The 19,079-nt window shown below is 41.1% G+C and overlaps 1 protein-coding gene across 3 annotated transcripts in view; it reads left to right on the top strand.

Moving 5' to 3' along the window:
* LOC139003820 (leukocyte surface antigen CD47-like) overlaps positions 1 to 9,211 on the top strand; it is a 59,191-nt gene extending 49,980 nt beyond the window's left edge. Inside the window, exons 8-11 of one of the 3 annotated variants that reach the window (XM_070406142.1) lie at positions 678 to 709; positions 2,287 to 2,311; positions 2,933 to 2,965; positions 5,439 to 9,211. In XM_070406142.1, coding sequence (XP_070262243.1) covers positions 678 to 709; positions 2,287 to 2,311; positions 2,933 to 2,965; positions 5,439 to 5,443 — 95 coding nt within the window. In that variant the 3' untranslated portion in view covers positions 5,444 to 9,211. The remainder of the gene's footprint in view (positions 1 to 677; positions 710 to 2,286; positions 2,312 to 2,932; positions 2,966 to 5,438) is intronic. The other 2 variants (XM_070406143.1, XM_070406144.1) reach the window with 2 other exon arrangements.
* The last annotated feature ends 9,868 nt before the right edge of the window (positions 9,212 to 19,079 follow it).

Raw genomic sequence — 19,079 nt, 5'->3', positions numbered from 1 at the left:
GAGGTTTGAAAACTGGAAAGATGAAAGAAAAGAAAAAAACTAGGCTACAAGGAACAAGAGCAGTGAGCTAAGCGTGGGCAATGGAGCAAAGGCAGAGATTGGTCACTGTCACATTCTGCCCACTTAGTAGGGAGGATGTTGAGTCCACTGTGGGATGGGCGGATGACAGAGTTTTTCCACCACAAAGTGGGGGAGATATGGTATATGCAAGTGAGCAGATGGGTATGTTTATTATTTGATGCAGATGGATTATTTGCACCATTTTAATCTATCAATTCATATAATTCAGAGCGTTCTTTATTTTTTAAAATATATTTGTATTGATATTAGACACGAAGGAAGAAGGAGAGAGAGAGAGAAACATCAATGATGAGAGAGAATCCTCTATCGGCTGCCTCCTGCAAGCCCCCGACATGGGATTGAGCTTGAAACCCTGGCGTGCGTCCTTACCAGGAATGGAACCATGACCTCCTGATTTATGGGTCGATGCTCAACCACTGAGCCACACCAGCTAGGTGAAGATTCTGTAATTTCTAAATAGACTATCAAAACTGAAACTCGATGGGACTTTTTGGCACCTCTAATTTTAGCCCTAAACATTTTATTTTAAAACTAAACAGTGGACTGGCTTAATTTCTTTATTTATTAATCATTTTCTTGTGTTTTAATTTTATCAGCTTCCAATCAGAGGGCTATACAGCCTCCTAGGGTAAGTTAAAATTTCTTAAATGAATTGGGTCTGATCACTTGGTAGTTTCGACTGAGGAATGGTAACTGAGATATTGAACTCTTTTGCTATCTGTTTAGTGTAACATCAAATTAAGAGAACAATGAAGTCATTTCATAACCTTTGCATGAATAGATCCAATTCTATTTTAAAACCTATGTTTGGTCATTTAGCAGCAATGACATATAAATGATTTCTTATGATAATGCAGACTTCTTATACCCAGTACTGAACAGTTTATGTGTAAGAATAATGGTCATTGTCTCTGCTGAGGAAAGCTGACTCCAATACATCGCCTTACCTGTTATATTTATTTGATGTGCATATACAAAACAGTATTTCAGGCTTAAAATGAGGGATAAATTTATATTAAATTACATTATTTTACTTAAAATAATAATCTATAATTAAAATAAATGTAAATGTTGCTTTAAAGTATCTGTTTCGAATTATGATTCATTTCCCTCATTTTATAAGCATTTTCCTTCCTCCACACTGTATTGTCATTTTCACTATATCTTTGGATATCTTATTAAGCTTTCTGAGTAAATTCCAAGAAAAGGAGTAAATTTAGGAGATAAACTGAGAGAAATAAATGAGATGGGTTAAAAGAAAACCTTTATAAATAGAGATTCGTCATTTGCACAAAGTAGCTTATTTGCACAAAAGCTACATTTTGCAAATAACATTGGAAAGGACTATATTGTACTCATCTTCCCATAAAGGATTTAATGGTAGCTGTACCTGGAATGCCACAGGTGAGACTCCTGTGTGGCAGGAAGTGGGGATTGCATATGCTGCTAATTCTGATGAGCCTCAACAGACATGCCTGAAAGGCAAGCGGGAGTAGTGGTGCTCTACCATGGGTGTTTATTCTAAGACTGGTGCCATAGCTACACTGTCACAAACACACAGCAGCTTTTCTTGTGCCTCTGTTAGAGATTATCCAGCCATTAAATCCTAACACATTTTTTTTGCATGACTTACAAATGATTGTTTTGCTCTTATCTCTTGTTTAACTGTCCTATTTATTATGTTGCTATGTATTTTGGACTTCAATAATTTTTTCAAAAAGTTAGGATTTCTTGAATAGACAGAGACTAGGTGGGGTGGGAAATTCTGCACAGAAAAAGAATGTTGAAAATAAGACACTTCTTAAACTATCAGTGCAGTGGTTCTCAACCTTCCTAATGTCACGACCCTTTAATACAGTTCCTCATGTTGTGGTGACCCCCAATTTCATTGTTACAAATTGAATATAATTAAAGCATAGTGATTAATCACAAAAACAATATGTAATTATATATGAGTTTTCCAATGGTCTTAGGCAACCCCTGTGAAAGGGTCGTTTGACCCCCAAAGGGGTCGCGACCCACAGGTTGAGAACTGCTGTATTAGTGAGACTTGGCAAGCTTTGCTTTTTAACCTTTATTGCCTTCCTTTAGACCATAGGATTCACTGTCTACTACATAGTTTAAATGTTAGCATATACAAATTTCAATATGAAGGACATGAAATAGATTCTATTTTTATATAAATGTGTTTTACATATTTTTCAGAAAGCTGTAGAGGAACCCCTTAATGGTATGTGATTATTACAAACTTGTATATTTTTCTTGATCTATTACCAGATCATAATTTTAACTGGCCCCCAAGCAGTTTTGTCTATGCCTTGGGAAAAATCCAGTGTTGTTTTTTTTTTCTTCCTTGACCTCTTTTTTTTGATTATTAATCAAGAATTAAGAGTATTGTTTTGTAATGTTCTCACCTCTGAGAAAAATGCACTGCTCTGTGTCTCCCAAGTAGTTGCATGCATTAGCAAGTGATATTGGGCAAGGGGACTACTGCTTTCTTATACTGGCCAAGATGAAGTCTGTAGCAGCACCCCCAGTATAGAAGAATCTCAATTATAATTTCTGATTTATAAATTTTAGGAAGATATAGTCTCTCACCATGGAGTGAGACCAAAACATTTCACTTTCTTTCTCCCTAAATCTAGATCTATATTCTCAACTGATTATTTTATTTGTGGGGGGCTGTGGGTATGATCCACAGAAAGGCATTGTAATCAGATGCCTTAAAATTAATTTGTATTGACAGCTGTGGAATGGTTGGCATGATATTACTACCTAGTTGTTTATTTAGAAATGATTTTTAATTGTGGAACCTTACTAATCGCTTGCTTGGCTTGTTACTAATTCTTAGCATTTAAAGAATCGAAAGGAATGATGAATGATGGTAAGTATAAAAAGCACATACAATTATAGATTGGTTAAAATACGGACATTGAAAAGAAATAAAATTGCTTCTTAGAAATATGGCATTTTAAATAAAAGGGACACTGTCAAAGCATAAAGGTTTACATGTCTTGATTTACAAAACTTAAATCTACTATATTAAAATTGCACCACTAGTCATATAAAAGCTGTAGGGTGTCACTCATCAGATCTCCAGTTGTACTGCTCACAGCAAAGAGAAACTACTGCTTTTTAAAAAAACACCTTTCAGATGCAGTGACAGTTACTGTAAATGGTTTTTATATGACATGTAGATAATCTGGCACAAATCTTTATAATCTTGACAGAGTTCCTTTTGTGCTTGTGTTGGTGATTTTGTTGCATTTAACCCATGGGGGCTTAATATCTCTGCTTTTTCATAAAGGAACTTGCTTCTAACCTTTAGGGAGAGGATTTAAAAGGAGAGAGAGAGCACAGTGGGTGTGGCTCAGCAGTTGAGTATCCACCTAGGAACCAAGAGATCATTGGTTCCACATATGCTCAAGTTGTAGGCTTGATCCCCAGTGCAGGAGGCAGCTGATCCATGATGTTTCTCTTTCATTGATGTTTCATCTCTCTATCTCTCTCCCTCTCTCTCTCTCTAGGGATCAACAAAAAAAAGTTAAAAAACAAACAAATACCAACTCTTCCCTGCCCTCCCTTAAAAATCTCTCTCTTTCTCTCTCTCTCCATATATATATGCCTAAGCGACTGTTACCACCAGTTGACCGAACAACCGGTCGACCAGTCCCTATCACGTGCACTGACCACCAGGGGGCAGGCGCTTAATGCAGGAGCTGCCACCTGGTGGTCAGTGCACTCCACAGCCAACCTCCCACGGCCAGCCAACCTCCTGAGGTCCCTCCCCGCAGCCGGCTGGGTGGTCAGTGTGCTCCCACAGCCAACCAACCGTGGTCCCTCCCCCTGGCCTGCCAGCCCAATCAGCCCTGATTGGGACTGGATGAGGGGGCCCCAATCGCCAGTCAGGCCAAGGGACACACCTGTGTACAAATTTGTGCACCAGGCCTCTAGAAATAAATAAAAAGAGAGAGAGAAAAATTTTGGTCACTCCAGTTTTTTCTTTTTTGGGGGGGTGGGGCGGACTCTGGTCTAACAATTTAAAATTTTTATTAAATATTTCAAACACATTTGTAAAGGAGTCAGAGATATTGAATGCTATAAGTATTCATTTAGTTCTGTTTGCATTTTAATGTGTTTTTACCTTGTCAAAAACTTCTTCATATGTTTAGTATTTGCTGTCATGTCTTGATCATTTGAAATAGCTCACTTTCCATTTCACTGTTTTAAAGTCTGTGACCTACCTGCTCACCTCTCTTGCAAAAGTGCAGCATTTATCTCAAGAGTCTATATTCTCGAATACAATTAATGTTTGCCTAAGAGTAAAATCACACAATTGTGTGTTGGTGGATTAAGTTTAAAACAATGTTTAGGCTGTGTTTAACAAGGAGGCACAGAATGATCCCACTTTTGTAGCTGTGTGTCACAGCCTTTATTACAAAAATGCATGTTTTATTATACTAACTAAGGCCATCCAAAAAAAATCATAGTTAGTAGGAATAAACGAAATGGTATTAAACAAAGAACTGGTGCGTGGAATTGTGGCATGGTTTGCTTATGTTTTCATTCTGGTGTCCTATTTTTTTAAAATTTTTTGTTCTTTCCTTTTCTATTGTGGAGTAATTCTTCTTTAGTTGATTAGAGTAATGAAACCCCTTTCCCCATGGTCAGAAAGCCAGTATAAAACCTTGAGTACCATTTCCATTGTTAATTTCCTTTAAGATGTGACTTTTTTTGAACCACTGTATGGGGAGATATAGCAGTTTTTATTTGTTAATAACACATAAAATCAATAATGACCTTTGAAATGTCCTTAATTTGCTAATATTTAGCTGTTCAGAATTTGTCGGTTAATTTTAAATGTCTGTCTGGTGGGATCGTTGAGCTGACAGCTAACAGCATGATGCTCACAGTGTGTCTGCCTCATCCATGAGTGAGGTTCAAAGGACCCTCCTAGGGAAGATTTCCTCTTTGATTTATACCTAATCACATCTTTGTTTCACTTGCATTAAATTAAATGATACAGATGTAAAGTGAATGTGATGGAATAGTATTCTATGAGCAGTATCTTTTGCTTTACAAAATCAGCATCCCTTGGTTTGTCCTCAGCTAACCCAGCAAATGAAAGTGATCAGACTTGGTTGATCTTTACTCTCATTTGGCATTGCCCTTTCCCTTCCTGCCACGAAAATGATTAATGATCTGCCTGCCTTATATCTGTGACCTTTGCGAACTTAAGATTGAATACTTTATTTTCAGATATTGTATACTTGAAAAAATTCCAAATTTTTAAGATAAATCAACTTGTTAATGCATAGAAAATAGACACATTAAATGTTCATTTCTCAATTTTTCAGAGTAACTGAATTGAAGTGATGGACTCTGACTTGCAGAGTAGTAAGATGTGAAAGGAATGCACTTCTGTTTAAGGACCCTGACCTTGACTCACTCACTGTTCAAGAGAAGAAAACAAGAAAAGTGACTCTCATCTATAAGAGAAAGTAAATCATTGACTTTTAAATGGTTATTACAGTTAAGTTTTTATTCAAAGCATTTGTGATTTAGTTAATAAAAGAATTATAATCTGTGTTGTGTGCCCAATTGCAATCCAGTTTTTTATTGTTAATTTTCTTCGATTAGGGGCAAAAGTAAAGTGGGCAACTTCCAAGAATGATGCCTGTCAGATCCTAGGACCTCTTGACTTTCGGTCACCAGTGTAAATTGGTTCAACGTGAGAATTACCTGGGACTAAACTGGTTGTTACCCAGAGATGTCACTGAAAAATGGTGGTTTCCTTCGAAGCTCAGGAAACTGAGGTTCACAGCCACTTTGGCAGTTATGGTGTTAGCCGGATATGGGTCTGCCACTTCTAGGTCAAGGGCATAGCAAATTACGTACAGACAGGAATTTAGTTGGAAACATTTGTGTGTTGCTTTTGTGCGACGTGATACTCTTGGAGATCATGGTGTTCACTCTTGGGGGTTGCCATTCACACATTCTTCCTTCGATAGATTTAGGGTAATTTTACTGATGATTGTCTTTTTCTTTTATTCACACAACCTTTCAACCCTGTCTTGTCCTCCTGTTGTTTGCTTCTGCTGTGCAAGATGTAGCACCTTTTCTCCTCTTTGAACATGGTCCAGTGACATGGTAGCATCATTGCAGAAAGGAGCCAGACTTGTTCTCAGAGAACTGTGTTCACACATTTCAGCAAAAATAATGATGGTTGTAACATATGTATTCCCTTCTTGGATTTGAAGGCACAATCTATGGTGTTTTTTCACTTCTCTTCTGATCTGGGGCATGAAAAACCAAGATTGAGGTTTGAACTATGTGTCCCCTGCATGGCAACAAAGTGTGTGTCACTGTCAGGCCAATAGACCAGCCCTCCAAAGGGTGGTTCTATAGCTACTGTATCTGTGTTGCATGATATACACTCATCATCTTCCTTCTGTGTCCTGCCTCATATCTCCCTGACTCCACGATTGAAAAGTAAAGCAAAACCCCCCGTTTTCTACTCCGTTAGAAGAAAATTAACGTCCTGACAGTGTGGTCACCTGGAGAATGTTTAGGTTATTAGCACTCGTTTTCCTCCTTTGTGGGTGTGTATTTGTATGTGCACGTGTATAAGACAGGCACATGCTTCTTCTGTACAAACAACAGTGGGGTACCTACAGGAGAGCAAATGCTAATTCATGCTTTTAGCAAAAACATTTAAAAACAAAGATCTTTATTGAGTATGATTGTATTTGATGAGAATATTTGATCACTTAAAACTTTTAAAACTTCTAGGTCAATTGCCAAGTCTTTTGACTGCTCACCAATACCCTCTAAAAATACTAGTGATTCTTCCTGCTTGTGTAATAATAAGACATTCCTATTTGTAGTCGTATTACGAATAGTTATTTCTCAGTCCACTGAATGTTCCCATGTGCCTCTTTAATGTCAAATTGATTGTCATATTTCATGTTGGGACCAAGTGGTTTGCCCAGGGCAACCCAGAATTTATGACCTGTGATGCCTCTCAGAAAACCACTCACACTATGAAGACAGCGCTTCTTGGAAAAAAAAGAAAAGAAAACTAATTTTTCCCTATTTGTGTTGCTGTCCAAAATATTATATTATGTAGAGGGAGCTGTATTCCTTTATACAACTTGCATGGCTCCTGCTGCTCATTTTTTTCTGAAAATATTTATATTTTAGGAATATTGTTTGTTACTTTAGAAAACAATTTCATTGAAAGGAGGGAAAAAGCAGATGGACTTGAAAAAGATTGAAATTCTTATTCTCTATTAAGAAAAAGTCAGCTATGAAAATCTTTATAGTGAAATTTTTAATACACTAACATTGTACCTTTTAGTATGCAGTCAGCTCTCCTTTATTTAGGGTTCAACTGGGACTTATCCATTCTTTGTGGTTTTTAACGCTGCCTATCTTTGGAGGCATTCACTGCATGAGACAAGGCAGAGAGGTAGCAGGATAAATGCCAGATGAAAGCAAGTCTCGTTTTGAGTCATTGTCAGCTTCTCTGGAAAAGGGACCACAGCAGTGGCATCCCTCTTGCTTGGGCATCATTGGGCCAGTTCATTCTCATTCCATCAGACTTGTCATGGCTCCCAACTTCCTGTTGCACCTAATTAAAATTGCCAGCAATGTTTTGGGCATCATATATCTGTTTCCCCCATAATCTGCTTTTTACTTCATGATCTCATTTTTTTCATTGATTCTTCTGTCCAATTTTATTTATTGTGTGTCCTCAGAGTGATGCCATTTGTCATTTTTGCAGCAACCATTTCAACCTTTCTGGCCAAATCAAATTTTCCCTCTGCCCCAAAACATTGTCTTTCCGCCCTTCCTTCCCCATTTCTCTCACTTGATTTGAAAATTCCTGCATAGCCAGAGCTTCACCCCCCCCTTTTTTTCCCCTTCAGTGTCTTACATACATGAGATACCCAGTATATATTTGATGGTTGAGACTTGGTTGTATGTAGATGTCCCACTATTTTTAATAGAGTGAGCAAGAGTTTTCTTTTTAGGACAAATTTCACATAATCTGGAAACCTTCAGAGGTGGTAATTTTTCACCTGGAAACTCCAGGTTCATTCTGTTTAAAATTTCTGAGAATGTCAGAATAAAATAATGAGGCTAGCCCATAATCAGAAGTATTGATCTTTCCAGGATGCTGTAGTCACTATAGTAAGTGACCAAACAAATTGTGGTTTGAGTGAATAAAGCTCAAAACTGATGAGTTTACTCCTTCATCTCAATAAGAATTAAGCTCTATTCCACTTCTAGATTTCTCTTGTCCCAAAGTGAGTATTCAAAAATGGACATCTGTCATGTTATGTATGGAAATACATCACCTTTATCTACCTGTCCTTGGAAATTAGAGAAATGATTGTTGGGCAACCCTTTATCTTTTTATGATATTTTGTTTGATGGTGAGTATGATCAGAAAGTTTTACATGTTGTATTTTCAATATCACTAACTGCCATCTCCCACTGGGGTCCTTTGTGAGTTTCCATGGCTAAAAGGGATAATCCAGGTACCTTTCAAGAGATGAGCAGTGAATGGGCAGTCTCCTGCCTTTGGTATTTGACAGCTCTTACTTATCATTTAAGTCCAGCTTTCCCATAAATTTAGCTTTTAGAAAAAAAAGAAAGCATTTGTAATAAGCTTCTCTGTAAGGCAACGTCAGTGGAATCTTAGATGTGTTGTTTTTAGGGTTGGTGAGAAAGGAAGACATTTCTGTTTTTATTAAATGGAGCATTATTTACAGAAGCCATCGCTGAGAATTAAATCCCACACCAGATGAATGTCCATCAACAATCTAAATAAAGAAAACTCCAGTGTTGCTATGAGCAAGATACTCTCTTGGGGGCTTTTTCCATAGCAATTAAAGGTGTGCTCTTTGTCAGTAGCCATTTTCCGAAGTGATTTAAAGACCAAAGTTGTTTTACAGCTGTGTTACCTTAAAGGTTTTTTTTTTTATATGTATTAAATCAATTATCACTGTTGAAGCTTTGAATATCTGCAATCTTTGCCAAGGTACTTTTTTATTTAAAAAAACATAACTTTGTAAATATTACCCTGTAATATTACATATACTTAATAAAACATTTTAAGCTATTTTGTTGGGCTATTTCTATTGTTACTACAGCAGACCATAGCACATTTCTGAGAAATTTTGTTTATGAATGTTTTTTTCAAGTCAACAATGAAAAGGATCACTTAAAATGTTAATTTATACATTCATTTTTAAAGTATGATATACATTAAGGAAACTTTTAGTTGGAGCAAAAGTTTTGATCAGCCTAGATCAGTGTGGCTCCGTGGTGGGGGGCGTTACTGACCAAGAGCAAATACCTGTGTTGCAGGTCACTCCCCTCTCATTTTGGGCCCATGTGGGAGGCAACCAACCAAGGTGTCTCTTTTATGTCCATTTTCTCTCTCCCCCTCCCTCCGTCCCTTCCACTCTCCTCAAAAAATTAATGGAAATAATATCCTCCAATGAGGATTGACAAAATGAAAAGATAGTTTTAAACAAATCCTACATGTTGATTTCTCCCACAGTACAGTGACAACAGCACATGAGAAGCTAGAGACTCTAGTCCTGGCTGTGCTGCTAACCATCAGAGGAGCTTGGTAGGTAAGAGGAGCTGCCTCCCTGCACCTCAGTGCCCCCCCTCCTGTGTAGAATGAGATAATCCTCTTCCAAAATTGAATGGTAAATTCAAACCTCCATTTGGTTGGTTATCAATTAGGATTATTTTGATTGGACGTGAAAGGAATCCTAAATCTAAGAAAAAGGGGGCTTATTGGCTAGCATGATTGAAAATTCAATGTACAACTGGATTCTGGGCCCAAAATAGTATCAGGAGGATCCAATGTCTCGCCAGCTTTCAGCTTTCCTTTCCTCCCGGTTGCTTTCCTGCCCAGGTTGCCTAAGAGGGCAGAGGGCTGACTGCAGTCTCAGACCCACCTTCTCCTAAGTTCAGGGAGAGGAGAGGGGAGCCAATGGAGTGAATCTCCCTTTCCCAGGAGTCCCATCCGCCCCAGATGGCACCTCGTGCTCTGCCTGGGTCCTGTGCGGCTCTCACTAAGTCAGGGAACCCAGGCATCTGATGCTCTGATTGAGCCCACCCGAGGCCTGAGGATCTCTGGAATGGAAGTGAGGGTTCCGCCTGGAGTGGTGCTGGCGGTGAGGTGAAGTTAACTTGAAGGCAGATCAGAGGATCTTTACCAGATAATGAGCTGTTATTGGATTTTGTGGGGCATAGAACTCCATGCTGGCTGGACTATTTATGTATTTATTTGAAAAATAAATAGTGATTTAGCTCTTTTATCAATTCATAAAGGCTTTCTTAGTGCTGCATTCCTTGCAGGTGTGGACTGTGATTCTGTGTCACATGTGTGGTTCTAGAGCATTTGAACAGAAAATAATATTTAGCAGCAAAGGACTATCTCATTCCTTACTTCGTAGGCGATTTAATTTTTGCGCATTTATGAGGCCTTTTTCAGCCTCAGCAGGAGTAACTAATGGAGCTCAGAAAGCACTTAATGGCCCACCTCCTGCACGGAAAGCTGTTCTGGGTAGCAAGGACCTTCCTCTGCCTGCTGAGAGCTCCCAGGGGTGCAGGCATCCAGGTGCAATGGATTTCATTTCTGTGCGGCACCTTCCAGCTGAAGGCCTCCAGCTTGACACCTTCTGAAAATAATGGATTAGGGTAACACCACCCATGTGAGACATGATTTCCAGGAGCTCAGAGAGTGAAGCAGGACTGGCAGCATTTGGTGTGAGGAGGAGGCTGTGCCGGAACTCCTCCCCGTGTTTATTTTGCACATGTTCGCTTCATGCTCAAGCACTCATCCATCACATCAGAGGGAAATGAAGTTTTTAACCCTGAGTTACGGATAATCGGGCGAGGATAATGTTGAAGACAGCACTGCAGACTGCATAGGAGTCAGTGGATCTAATCATCAGAACTCTACTTAAAGTCTCTTGTTTATTTGCCATTGGACTAGGAGGCAGCAGCTTCTCAGCTCTGAAAATAGGCAGTTGGGGAAGAACGGGTGTCTTTTCCCAATTTGTATAATAAAAATGCTTGGTAAGGAGTCCAACTGGGAGAGAAATGATTGGCCCGTGTGCACACTGCAGTCTGGTGCAGTCCCGAGGCTGGTTGGCGATGTGCAGACAGACTGGCTGCTGTTCTCTACAGATCTTGCAGCACCATCCCAGGCACTAGCTCTGGATCCTCTTCTGAAAATAATCCTGTTTCATCATAAAAAGACAACCTGAATCCCCCCCCAAAAAAAGACAACTACCAATTCGCTTTCTAATTTTCTGTGAGTTGCCTGTGAAATTCCTCAATGTTAAACTGACAACATGTAAGCTGGTAGCCTTCCCAACAAATGGATTGTTTGCCAAGTTTAAGTGTATTTGTTCAAATCACCCTGTATGTCTTCCAGGGAAGCTCTCTACGTATTTATTTATGTTTCTACTTATTTGTTTTAAATCCATAATAATATCTCAGGCATGTTTATTAGAAACATTGTGTGGGGTATGACATAGATTTGGATGATGTGAAAGTTTTGCATTTAATACACGAATTGGTTTGGGCTTTTGAAAAAGGGAGCAGAAGCAAAAGATACCCAGAAAGAAAGTAGGCTGTAGAGGCTACAGAAGACCACTGGGTGTCCTGAGATTATTAGTAGCAAACGCTATATCAAAGTGGAAAACAACAGCTATAGAGCAGTGGTAGGGTGGTTGGCAGGTGGGAGTAAGCATGTTGAAGCACATGCACCCTTGCCAGAGTTACCTTAATGGCAGAGGATGAAACAGCTGCTGAGGTCATGGCAAGATCATTCATTTGCCAGAGCCATCTTGGGCGCTTTAGCTAACTGTTCTCTGGAACAATACTCCAATCTTTAACAGTAACTGTTGTGGGGCTCTTGCTACTTACTGTCTTGGTTTCTAAGTGAGTCCTATACAGTACTCTGACTTTTCCTCTTAACCAAAGAAAAGAAATGGTTGTGTACCACTAGCAGTCTTGGACTTGGCCCAGCAGCTTATCACAAGTTCAGCATTTCTTTACAGTCTCATGTCAGTTTTATCTTTTAAATTGCATGAGAAAATTGCACTGTCCTCATTAAGAGATCTGTACTAATTTTTTGTATAAAATTAATGTTTAATCCTTTGATTAAAGTGAACAACTGAGGAAGCTATGCCACATTTCCCCCCAGTTGTTTCTCATAACTCCTGACTGATGTAATTCTCTGAGATATGGCCTACATTTGAGAAACATGGTCTTACGATAAACTTACATTACTTGAGGTTAGCTGAGTGACTGTTTCCTATAGATTTCAGCAAATACAGTGGTTTCAGGGAGATATAAATGTGTGTGGTGTATGTGTGTGAGAAAGAAAAGGAGCAGGACCTAGAAGGTAGGAAATTCATCCCACCTATGTCTTTGATTATAATATTTAATCCCCTTTCAATAATAAAATAAGTATGTTAGGACATCACCCAGCCTGGATAACTATAGAGCTTATTCCTCCTCCACACCCTCAGAAATCCACTGGAGTATGGCAAGTGGACACCCCTGTATCGATTGATTCCTGTTACAATACACATTTTTGGTTTTTAAATTTTTTTTATTGTTTTCAGAGAGGAAGGGAGAGGGAGAGATAGAAACATCAATGATGGGAATCATTGATCAGATGTCTCCTGCATGCCCCCTACTGGGAATCAAGCCCACAACCCAGAATCCAACCTGACCTAGAATCCAACTGTGACCTCCTGGTTCATAGGTTGACCACTCAACCACTGAACCACACCAGCCGGGCCAATACATGTTTTTTAAAACCACTTTATTGAGGTACTAGAGGCCCGGTGCACAAAATTCGTGCACAGGAGAGGGAAGGGTCCCCCTCAGTCCAGCCTGCACCCTCTCCAATTTTGGGCCCCTTGGGGGATGTCTGACTGACGGTTTAAGCTCAAACTGGCAGTTGGACATCCCTCTCACGATCTGGACCGCTGGCTCCTAACTGTTCACCTGCCTGCCTGCCTGATTACCCCTAACTGCCTCTGCCTGCTGGCCTAATTGCCCCTAACTGCCCCCCAATGCCTGCCTGGTTGCCCCTTACTGCCCCCCCACCAGCCTGGTCGCCCCTTACTGCCCCCCCACCGGCCTGGTCACCCTCAACTGCCCACCCCTCTGCCAGACTGGTTGCCCCTAACAGCTCCCCTGCTGGCCTGGTTGCCCCCAACAGCCCCCCTCTGCTGGCATGGTCACCCCTAACTGCTCCCCACCAGCCTGGTCACCCCTTACTGCCTTCCCTGCAGGCCTAGTTGCCCCCAACTGTCCCCCCCCCCCGCCCCCGCCGCCAACCTAGTCACCGCCAACTGCCACCTTGCCAGCCTGGTCACCACTCACTGCCCCCATCTGCCGGCCTGGTTGCCCCGCTGCCCCCCTCTGCCATCCTGGCTGCCCTCAACTACCCCCCCCCCCCTGCTGGCTTGGTCTCCCCTCAAGGCCCCCTCTGCTGGCCTGGTCACCCCCAAATGCCCACCTCTGCAAGCCTGGTTACCCCTTACTGTCCCCCTCTGCTGGCCTGGTCACCCCACATAGCCTGCTGTTCAGTCATTTGGTCGTCCCTCAATTCTCCTCTCTGCTGGCCTGGTCACCCCATGCAACCTGCTGCTCAGTCATTTGGTCAGCCCTCACTAACCTCCCTGCCAGCCTGGTCGCCTCATACAGCCTGCTTGTTCAGTTGTTTGGTCATCCCTCACTAACCTCCCCCCTCCCCTGCTGGCCTGGTCACCCCATGCAGTCTCCTGCTCAGGCATTTGGTTGTCCCTTACTAACCCTTCTGCCAGCCTGGCTGCCCCACTCAGCCTGTTTGGTCGTCCATTCAGTTGTCCATTTGGTTGCAATGGCCTCCGGCATTATCTATCTATCTATCTATCTATCTATCTAATCTATCTATCTATAGATACATATATATATAGATATATATATAGATAGATAGTTAGATAGATAGATAGATAGATAAGATAGAGATAGATAGATAGATAGATATAGATATAGATATATAGATAATGTCCTCCAGGTTCACCCATGTTGTTGAAAATGGCAGGATTTCCTTCTCTTTAAGGTTGAAAAAATATTTTGTATGTATATACCACATATTCTTTATTCATTCACCTGTCCCTAAACATATGAGTTGCTTCTGGGAATAATGCTGAAATGAATTTGGGAGTACAGATATCACTTTGAGATTCTGATCTTTATTCCTTTGAGCATATACCCAGAAGTGGATCTGCTGGACCATATGGCATTCTATTTTTAACATTTTGAGGAACTTCCAAGCTGTTTTCCATAATGGCTACACAAATTTATATTCCTCCCAACAGTGTACAGGATTCCCTTTTCTCCACAACACAGTGCACTGTTAATAAAAGTCCTCACACCGAAGTCCAATTGGATGACTTTCTGTGTTTTGATAGAAGAGGTTCCTTGAGTTCATTTACCTAAAATCCAATTTTCCAGCTTGCATCTCCTTCTCTGCTCCCTATGCTGGCCAATGGCATCACTATTCAACAGCACTCTTCCCAGAAACTTACAAGTCATCCCTGATCCTCCCTTGCCTTCACCACTCACACTCAATCAATTACCAAGTCCCAGGAAATCTATCTCCAAAACACCAAGACTGTCTTCTTCCCTTGACTCTATTGTGGCTTCCTCAGTTCCTCTTCATTATTTCTATGTTTAAGCAACATAATTGGAAAAGTCTTCTCAAGGAACTCCTGTTCCCTGTGCCCGGCAGAGCTGTCCCACATGGTGACAGAGACCTAATACCTCACACTCTACTTTAAATCCTTTCAAAGCTCTCTTTTCTCTACAAAATGAAGTTCAAACAGGGTGAACTAGGTCTGGCCTGCTCTGATCCTGCCCCCTGCTCTAACCTCATCTCTCACCACACAATACCTTGCATGTTATACTCTGATTATACCACTAGTTATTTCCCAGAAAAAGTCTTCAGGCCTCTGTACCTTCACCCAGGTAATTCCCTTTGTGAGGACTTCACTACTCAAAGTGTGGTCTGTGCATGGACCAGCAACATCAGCTCACCTGGCAGCTCGTTAGAAATGTAGGCTCTCAGGCCTCACCCCAGGCCTAATAAGTCAAAATCCACATTTTAACAAAACCCTCTGGTGACTCCTGCACACATTAAAATGTTAGAGTACAGTAAATCCTCACTTAACGTCATTCATAGGTTCTGAGACTTTAAGCAAACTCACGTATAGCAGAACCAATGTTACCATAGGCTAATTGATATGAGAGCCAAGTCTGTACTGCATCTCATTGATGTTATCATGAAACCCTGTAATTCGAGGACCTACATGCTCTTTCCACCTACTTTGCCTACATCACTCGGTCCAGCCTTAGAGACTCAAGGCTCCCTTCATATATATTTTCAAAATGTAACCTGTCCTTTACTATGTTGAAATAAATGTCAAAGATAACATATCTACACTCATAACTTTAAAAATCCTGTATAATAAAGAGGCAGTATGCAAATTGACTGTCACACCCTTGCACAAGAAGGCCGCCCCCATGTGGTCAATGATGGCCACCTCCATGTGGTCACAAGATGGCCTACAAGGGAGGGCAGTTAGGGTGACTGGGCCAGCAGGGGTGGGGCAGTTAGAGGTAACCAGGCCTGCAGGGGAGGGCAGTTGGGGGTGACCAGGCCAGCATGGGAGGGCAGTTGGAAGCAACAGGGCCAGCAGGGGAGGTCAGTTGGGGGCAATCAGGCTGGCAAGGGAGTGGTTAGGCAATGATCAGGCTGGCAGGCAGAAAGGGTTAGGGGCAATCAGGCAGGCAGGCGATCCCAGAGAGATCAGGCATAAACCAGCAGTTGGTCATCCCCCGAGGGGTCTCAGATTGGAGTGGGTGCAGACTTGGCTGAGGGACACCCCACCCCGTGCACGAATTTCGTGCACTGGGCCTCTAGTCCAATATAATATTCTAACAGTAATAATAAAAAGGCAAGTAATATGACTAAAATATGTACTGTATAGTTGTATGAAGTGCTTAGAGACAACTGGTTTCAAAGACATCATAAAGTAATGAAATGTTTACCTAGAATCACTGGGCACTGACAGATATAAATGAAGATCAGTTCAGGGGTATTGTGTTGGTGACAAAAATATCTTAAGCAATGACACAGCCAGTGATAACACTTTTCAAGATGGTGAATGACTCTCGGCAAAGTTCCAGAGAGAGAAAAACACAGTCTTCCTTTGGCTCATAGGGAGTCATATTCCTGCAAAATGCAGAATTTATTAACACTCTGCAAAGCATGCGTTGTGTTTATATGTGACAGCAGTTGGGATGGGGCTGAGATTATTCTAATACCCAGGTTTTCACCTTCATACATGTCTGGAGGGACACCCAGATGTCAGGTTGGATGCAGGAGGCTCTTTGGTGTATAGGCTAAGCCATGCATAGCAGGACTTCTAGCACTTTGGGCCTCCATCCAGTAAATGCCAGAGCTGTCCTCCCATCCACCACCAGGAATGCCCCCTAGGATTTCCAAACTCCCAGAAGGGGCAATACCTTTCCTGCTGGCCTGCCTGACCCACTTAAGTCTTCCTTCATGCCGCAATTTACACAGCTCCCCTCTCTACCCCAGTGCTTCCCTGGATTTTCCTTCCACGGTGCCCTCTTACTTCCCCTGAACCTAGTTCTGGCCCTGTCCCTTGTACTGCAGGAGGGCAGGTTTGTAGGGAAGGACTGTCTCTTAATTACCTTCCTACTTTGCAGGGTATCAGGGTATGCACTGAAACTGAGTACATTTTCAACAAAGGTTGTTGCACAAATGACTTAAAATAATAATAATTTAAAAATAAAACAATTTGGAGAGCTTGTAGATTAGTGATATTGTTATCCATAATAACTGAATGTTTTGTAATATATCTACTTTGCATAGGAAGATAACATGATAAATATGAACCACATTTGGAAATCTTTCTTTTTTCTTCGTTATGACAGCAAGCATTTCTGCATAGTCCTTATTCTTTCATTTGGTGCATTCAGTGCCAATATTTTTGTGCACCAGGCATTTGAAGAATTCACAGTGCGCCAGGACAAAGAGCAAAGTGCATAACTTGGTATATTTAAATCTGATGTTAAGTCTCCCTCCTGACACCAAGGGAAGGAGTGATTAGTTCTGACCAGGGGATTTGAAATGACATCTTCTACATAAAATAGAGCAAAGAATGACATATTGGGACTCTCATATAAAGTCAGTATGAAGAAATATGTGATTTATTTATTGAAAGCACTTTCAAAAATCTCTCTTAAAAAAAAAGAACTATCAATGATTCTCTCTCATCATCTATGTTTCTATCTCTCTCCCCCTTCCTTCCTCTTTGAAATCAACAAAAGGAAAAATTTTTAAAGGCCCGGCTGGTGTAGCTCAGTGGTTGAGTGGCAACTTCTTAACCAGGAATGAGGTTAGGGTTCAATTACAGGTCTGGGTTTCTGGCTCAATCCCCAGTAGGGGTCATGCAGGAGGCAGCCAATCAATGATTCTCTTTCATCATTGATGTTTCTATCTCTCTCCTTCTCCCTTTTTCTTTGAAATCAGTAAAAATATATTAAAAAATATAACAAAACAAAAAAACAGAAGGCGAGCATTTCCCCTAAGGTTTTTGGTATGGGTGGGTAAATTATTTCCCCTTTGCTACATGACTTGGGGTTCTTCTACAGGTCTTAGGGCAACTGTTAAAACTGTCCTTCTCAATGGGATCACATAATCATAGTCTTCTTGTCAAATAGGCAACGTGAAATTAATGTCAGTGGTTTTTCCGCACTGATATATTGAGTTTGGTGCTTTTGCTCTGAGGAAATTTACCACTAATAAATATACTTCTTTAGTACAAATAGTAAATACACTAGGTCTTGAATTTACTACTTGGGGTGAGTTGTGGGGATGGAGGTAAAACACCTAAACCAAAAAATACTTTGACAGCTCTAACTAACATTTAAGAATTATAATATATACTAGAGGCCCGGTGCATGGATTCATGCACTGGTGGGGTCCCTCCACCTGGCCTGCGGGGATTGGGCCAAAACTGGCTCTTCGACTTCACCCAAGGGGTCCCGGATTGCAAGAGGGCAGTTCTTGGGTGATGCACCATGGAATTGGGCTCCCTCCTCTCTGGGTCCGGGGTGTAAGTGAAGCAGATTCGGGGCAACAATGCCACAGCAGCAACCTAACCCCCGCTATTCCACAAGGAATTGAGCTCCCTCCTCTACTGGTTGGAGCGACTGCACCCTAGTGGTCATTGCACATCATAGCTACCAGGTGATTATGCTGTCGCTTAGGCATATATATATATATATATATATATATATATATATATTTATATATATAATATATATATAAAAATATATATATATTTTGCCTGGTTCTCCTCTGACCAGAGTATTATATTATTCCTGGCATGTCTGAGGCACACAACTATTTGTCACATGAATTAATGCATGCCTAACATCCATGAAATGGCCTATATTTCCATTTGTTCTGAACTTCAGAATTTTATTAAACTTACTAAGCTTTAAAGAAGTGAAAAATGTTCAAGAAAGGGACTATGGACGTGTTTCCTTCCACCTGAGAGTGAATGCGGTCTTTGAGGCATTGAAGACTCTCAGTCCAGGAAAACTGTGACCTCCCAAACCTGGCACAAAGGTGGCCCCTTTTGTTTTCCTCCTCCTCTTCACTGGCTTCAGGAGCTGGTGTCAGCTGGGTATAGATGGTGCCCGCTTCACACTTGAATGAAATACTCCCTGCCCTCGGTGCTGGGAGCTCCACTCTGCTGCCTCCATCTGCTGCTTCTGATAAATGCTCACATTTTAAATATATTCCTATCAGCTCACTCCCAAAGGGGCTTGCCAGCTCTCCACACAGCAAACAGCCCCACTGG

This window comes from Myotis yumanensis, unplaced genomic scaffold (genome assembly GCF_028538775.1).
Source record: "Myotis yumanensis isolate MYYU_CA2020_CCGP unplaced genomic scaffold, mMyoYum1.0.hap1 SCAF_2, whole genome shotgun sequence".
NCBI classification, from domain to species: domain Eukaryota; kingdom Metazoa; phylum Chordata; class Mammalia; order Chiroptera; family Vespertilionidae; genus Myotis; species Myotis yumanensis.
This window is presented reverse-complemented; position numbering and strand designations above follow the sequence as displayed.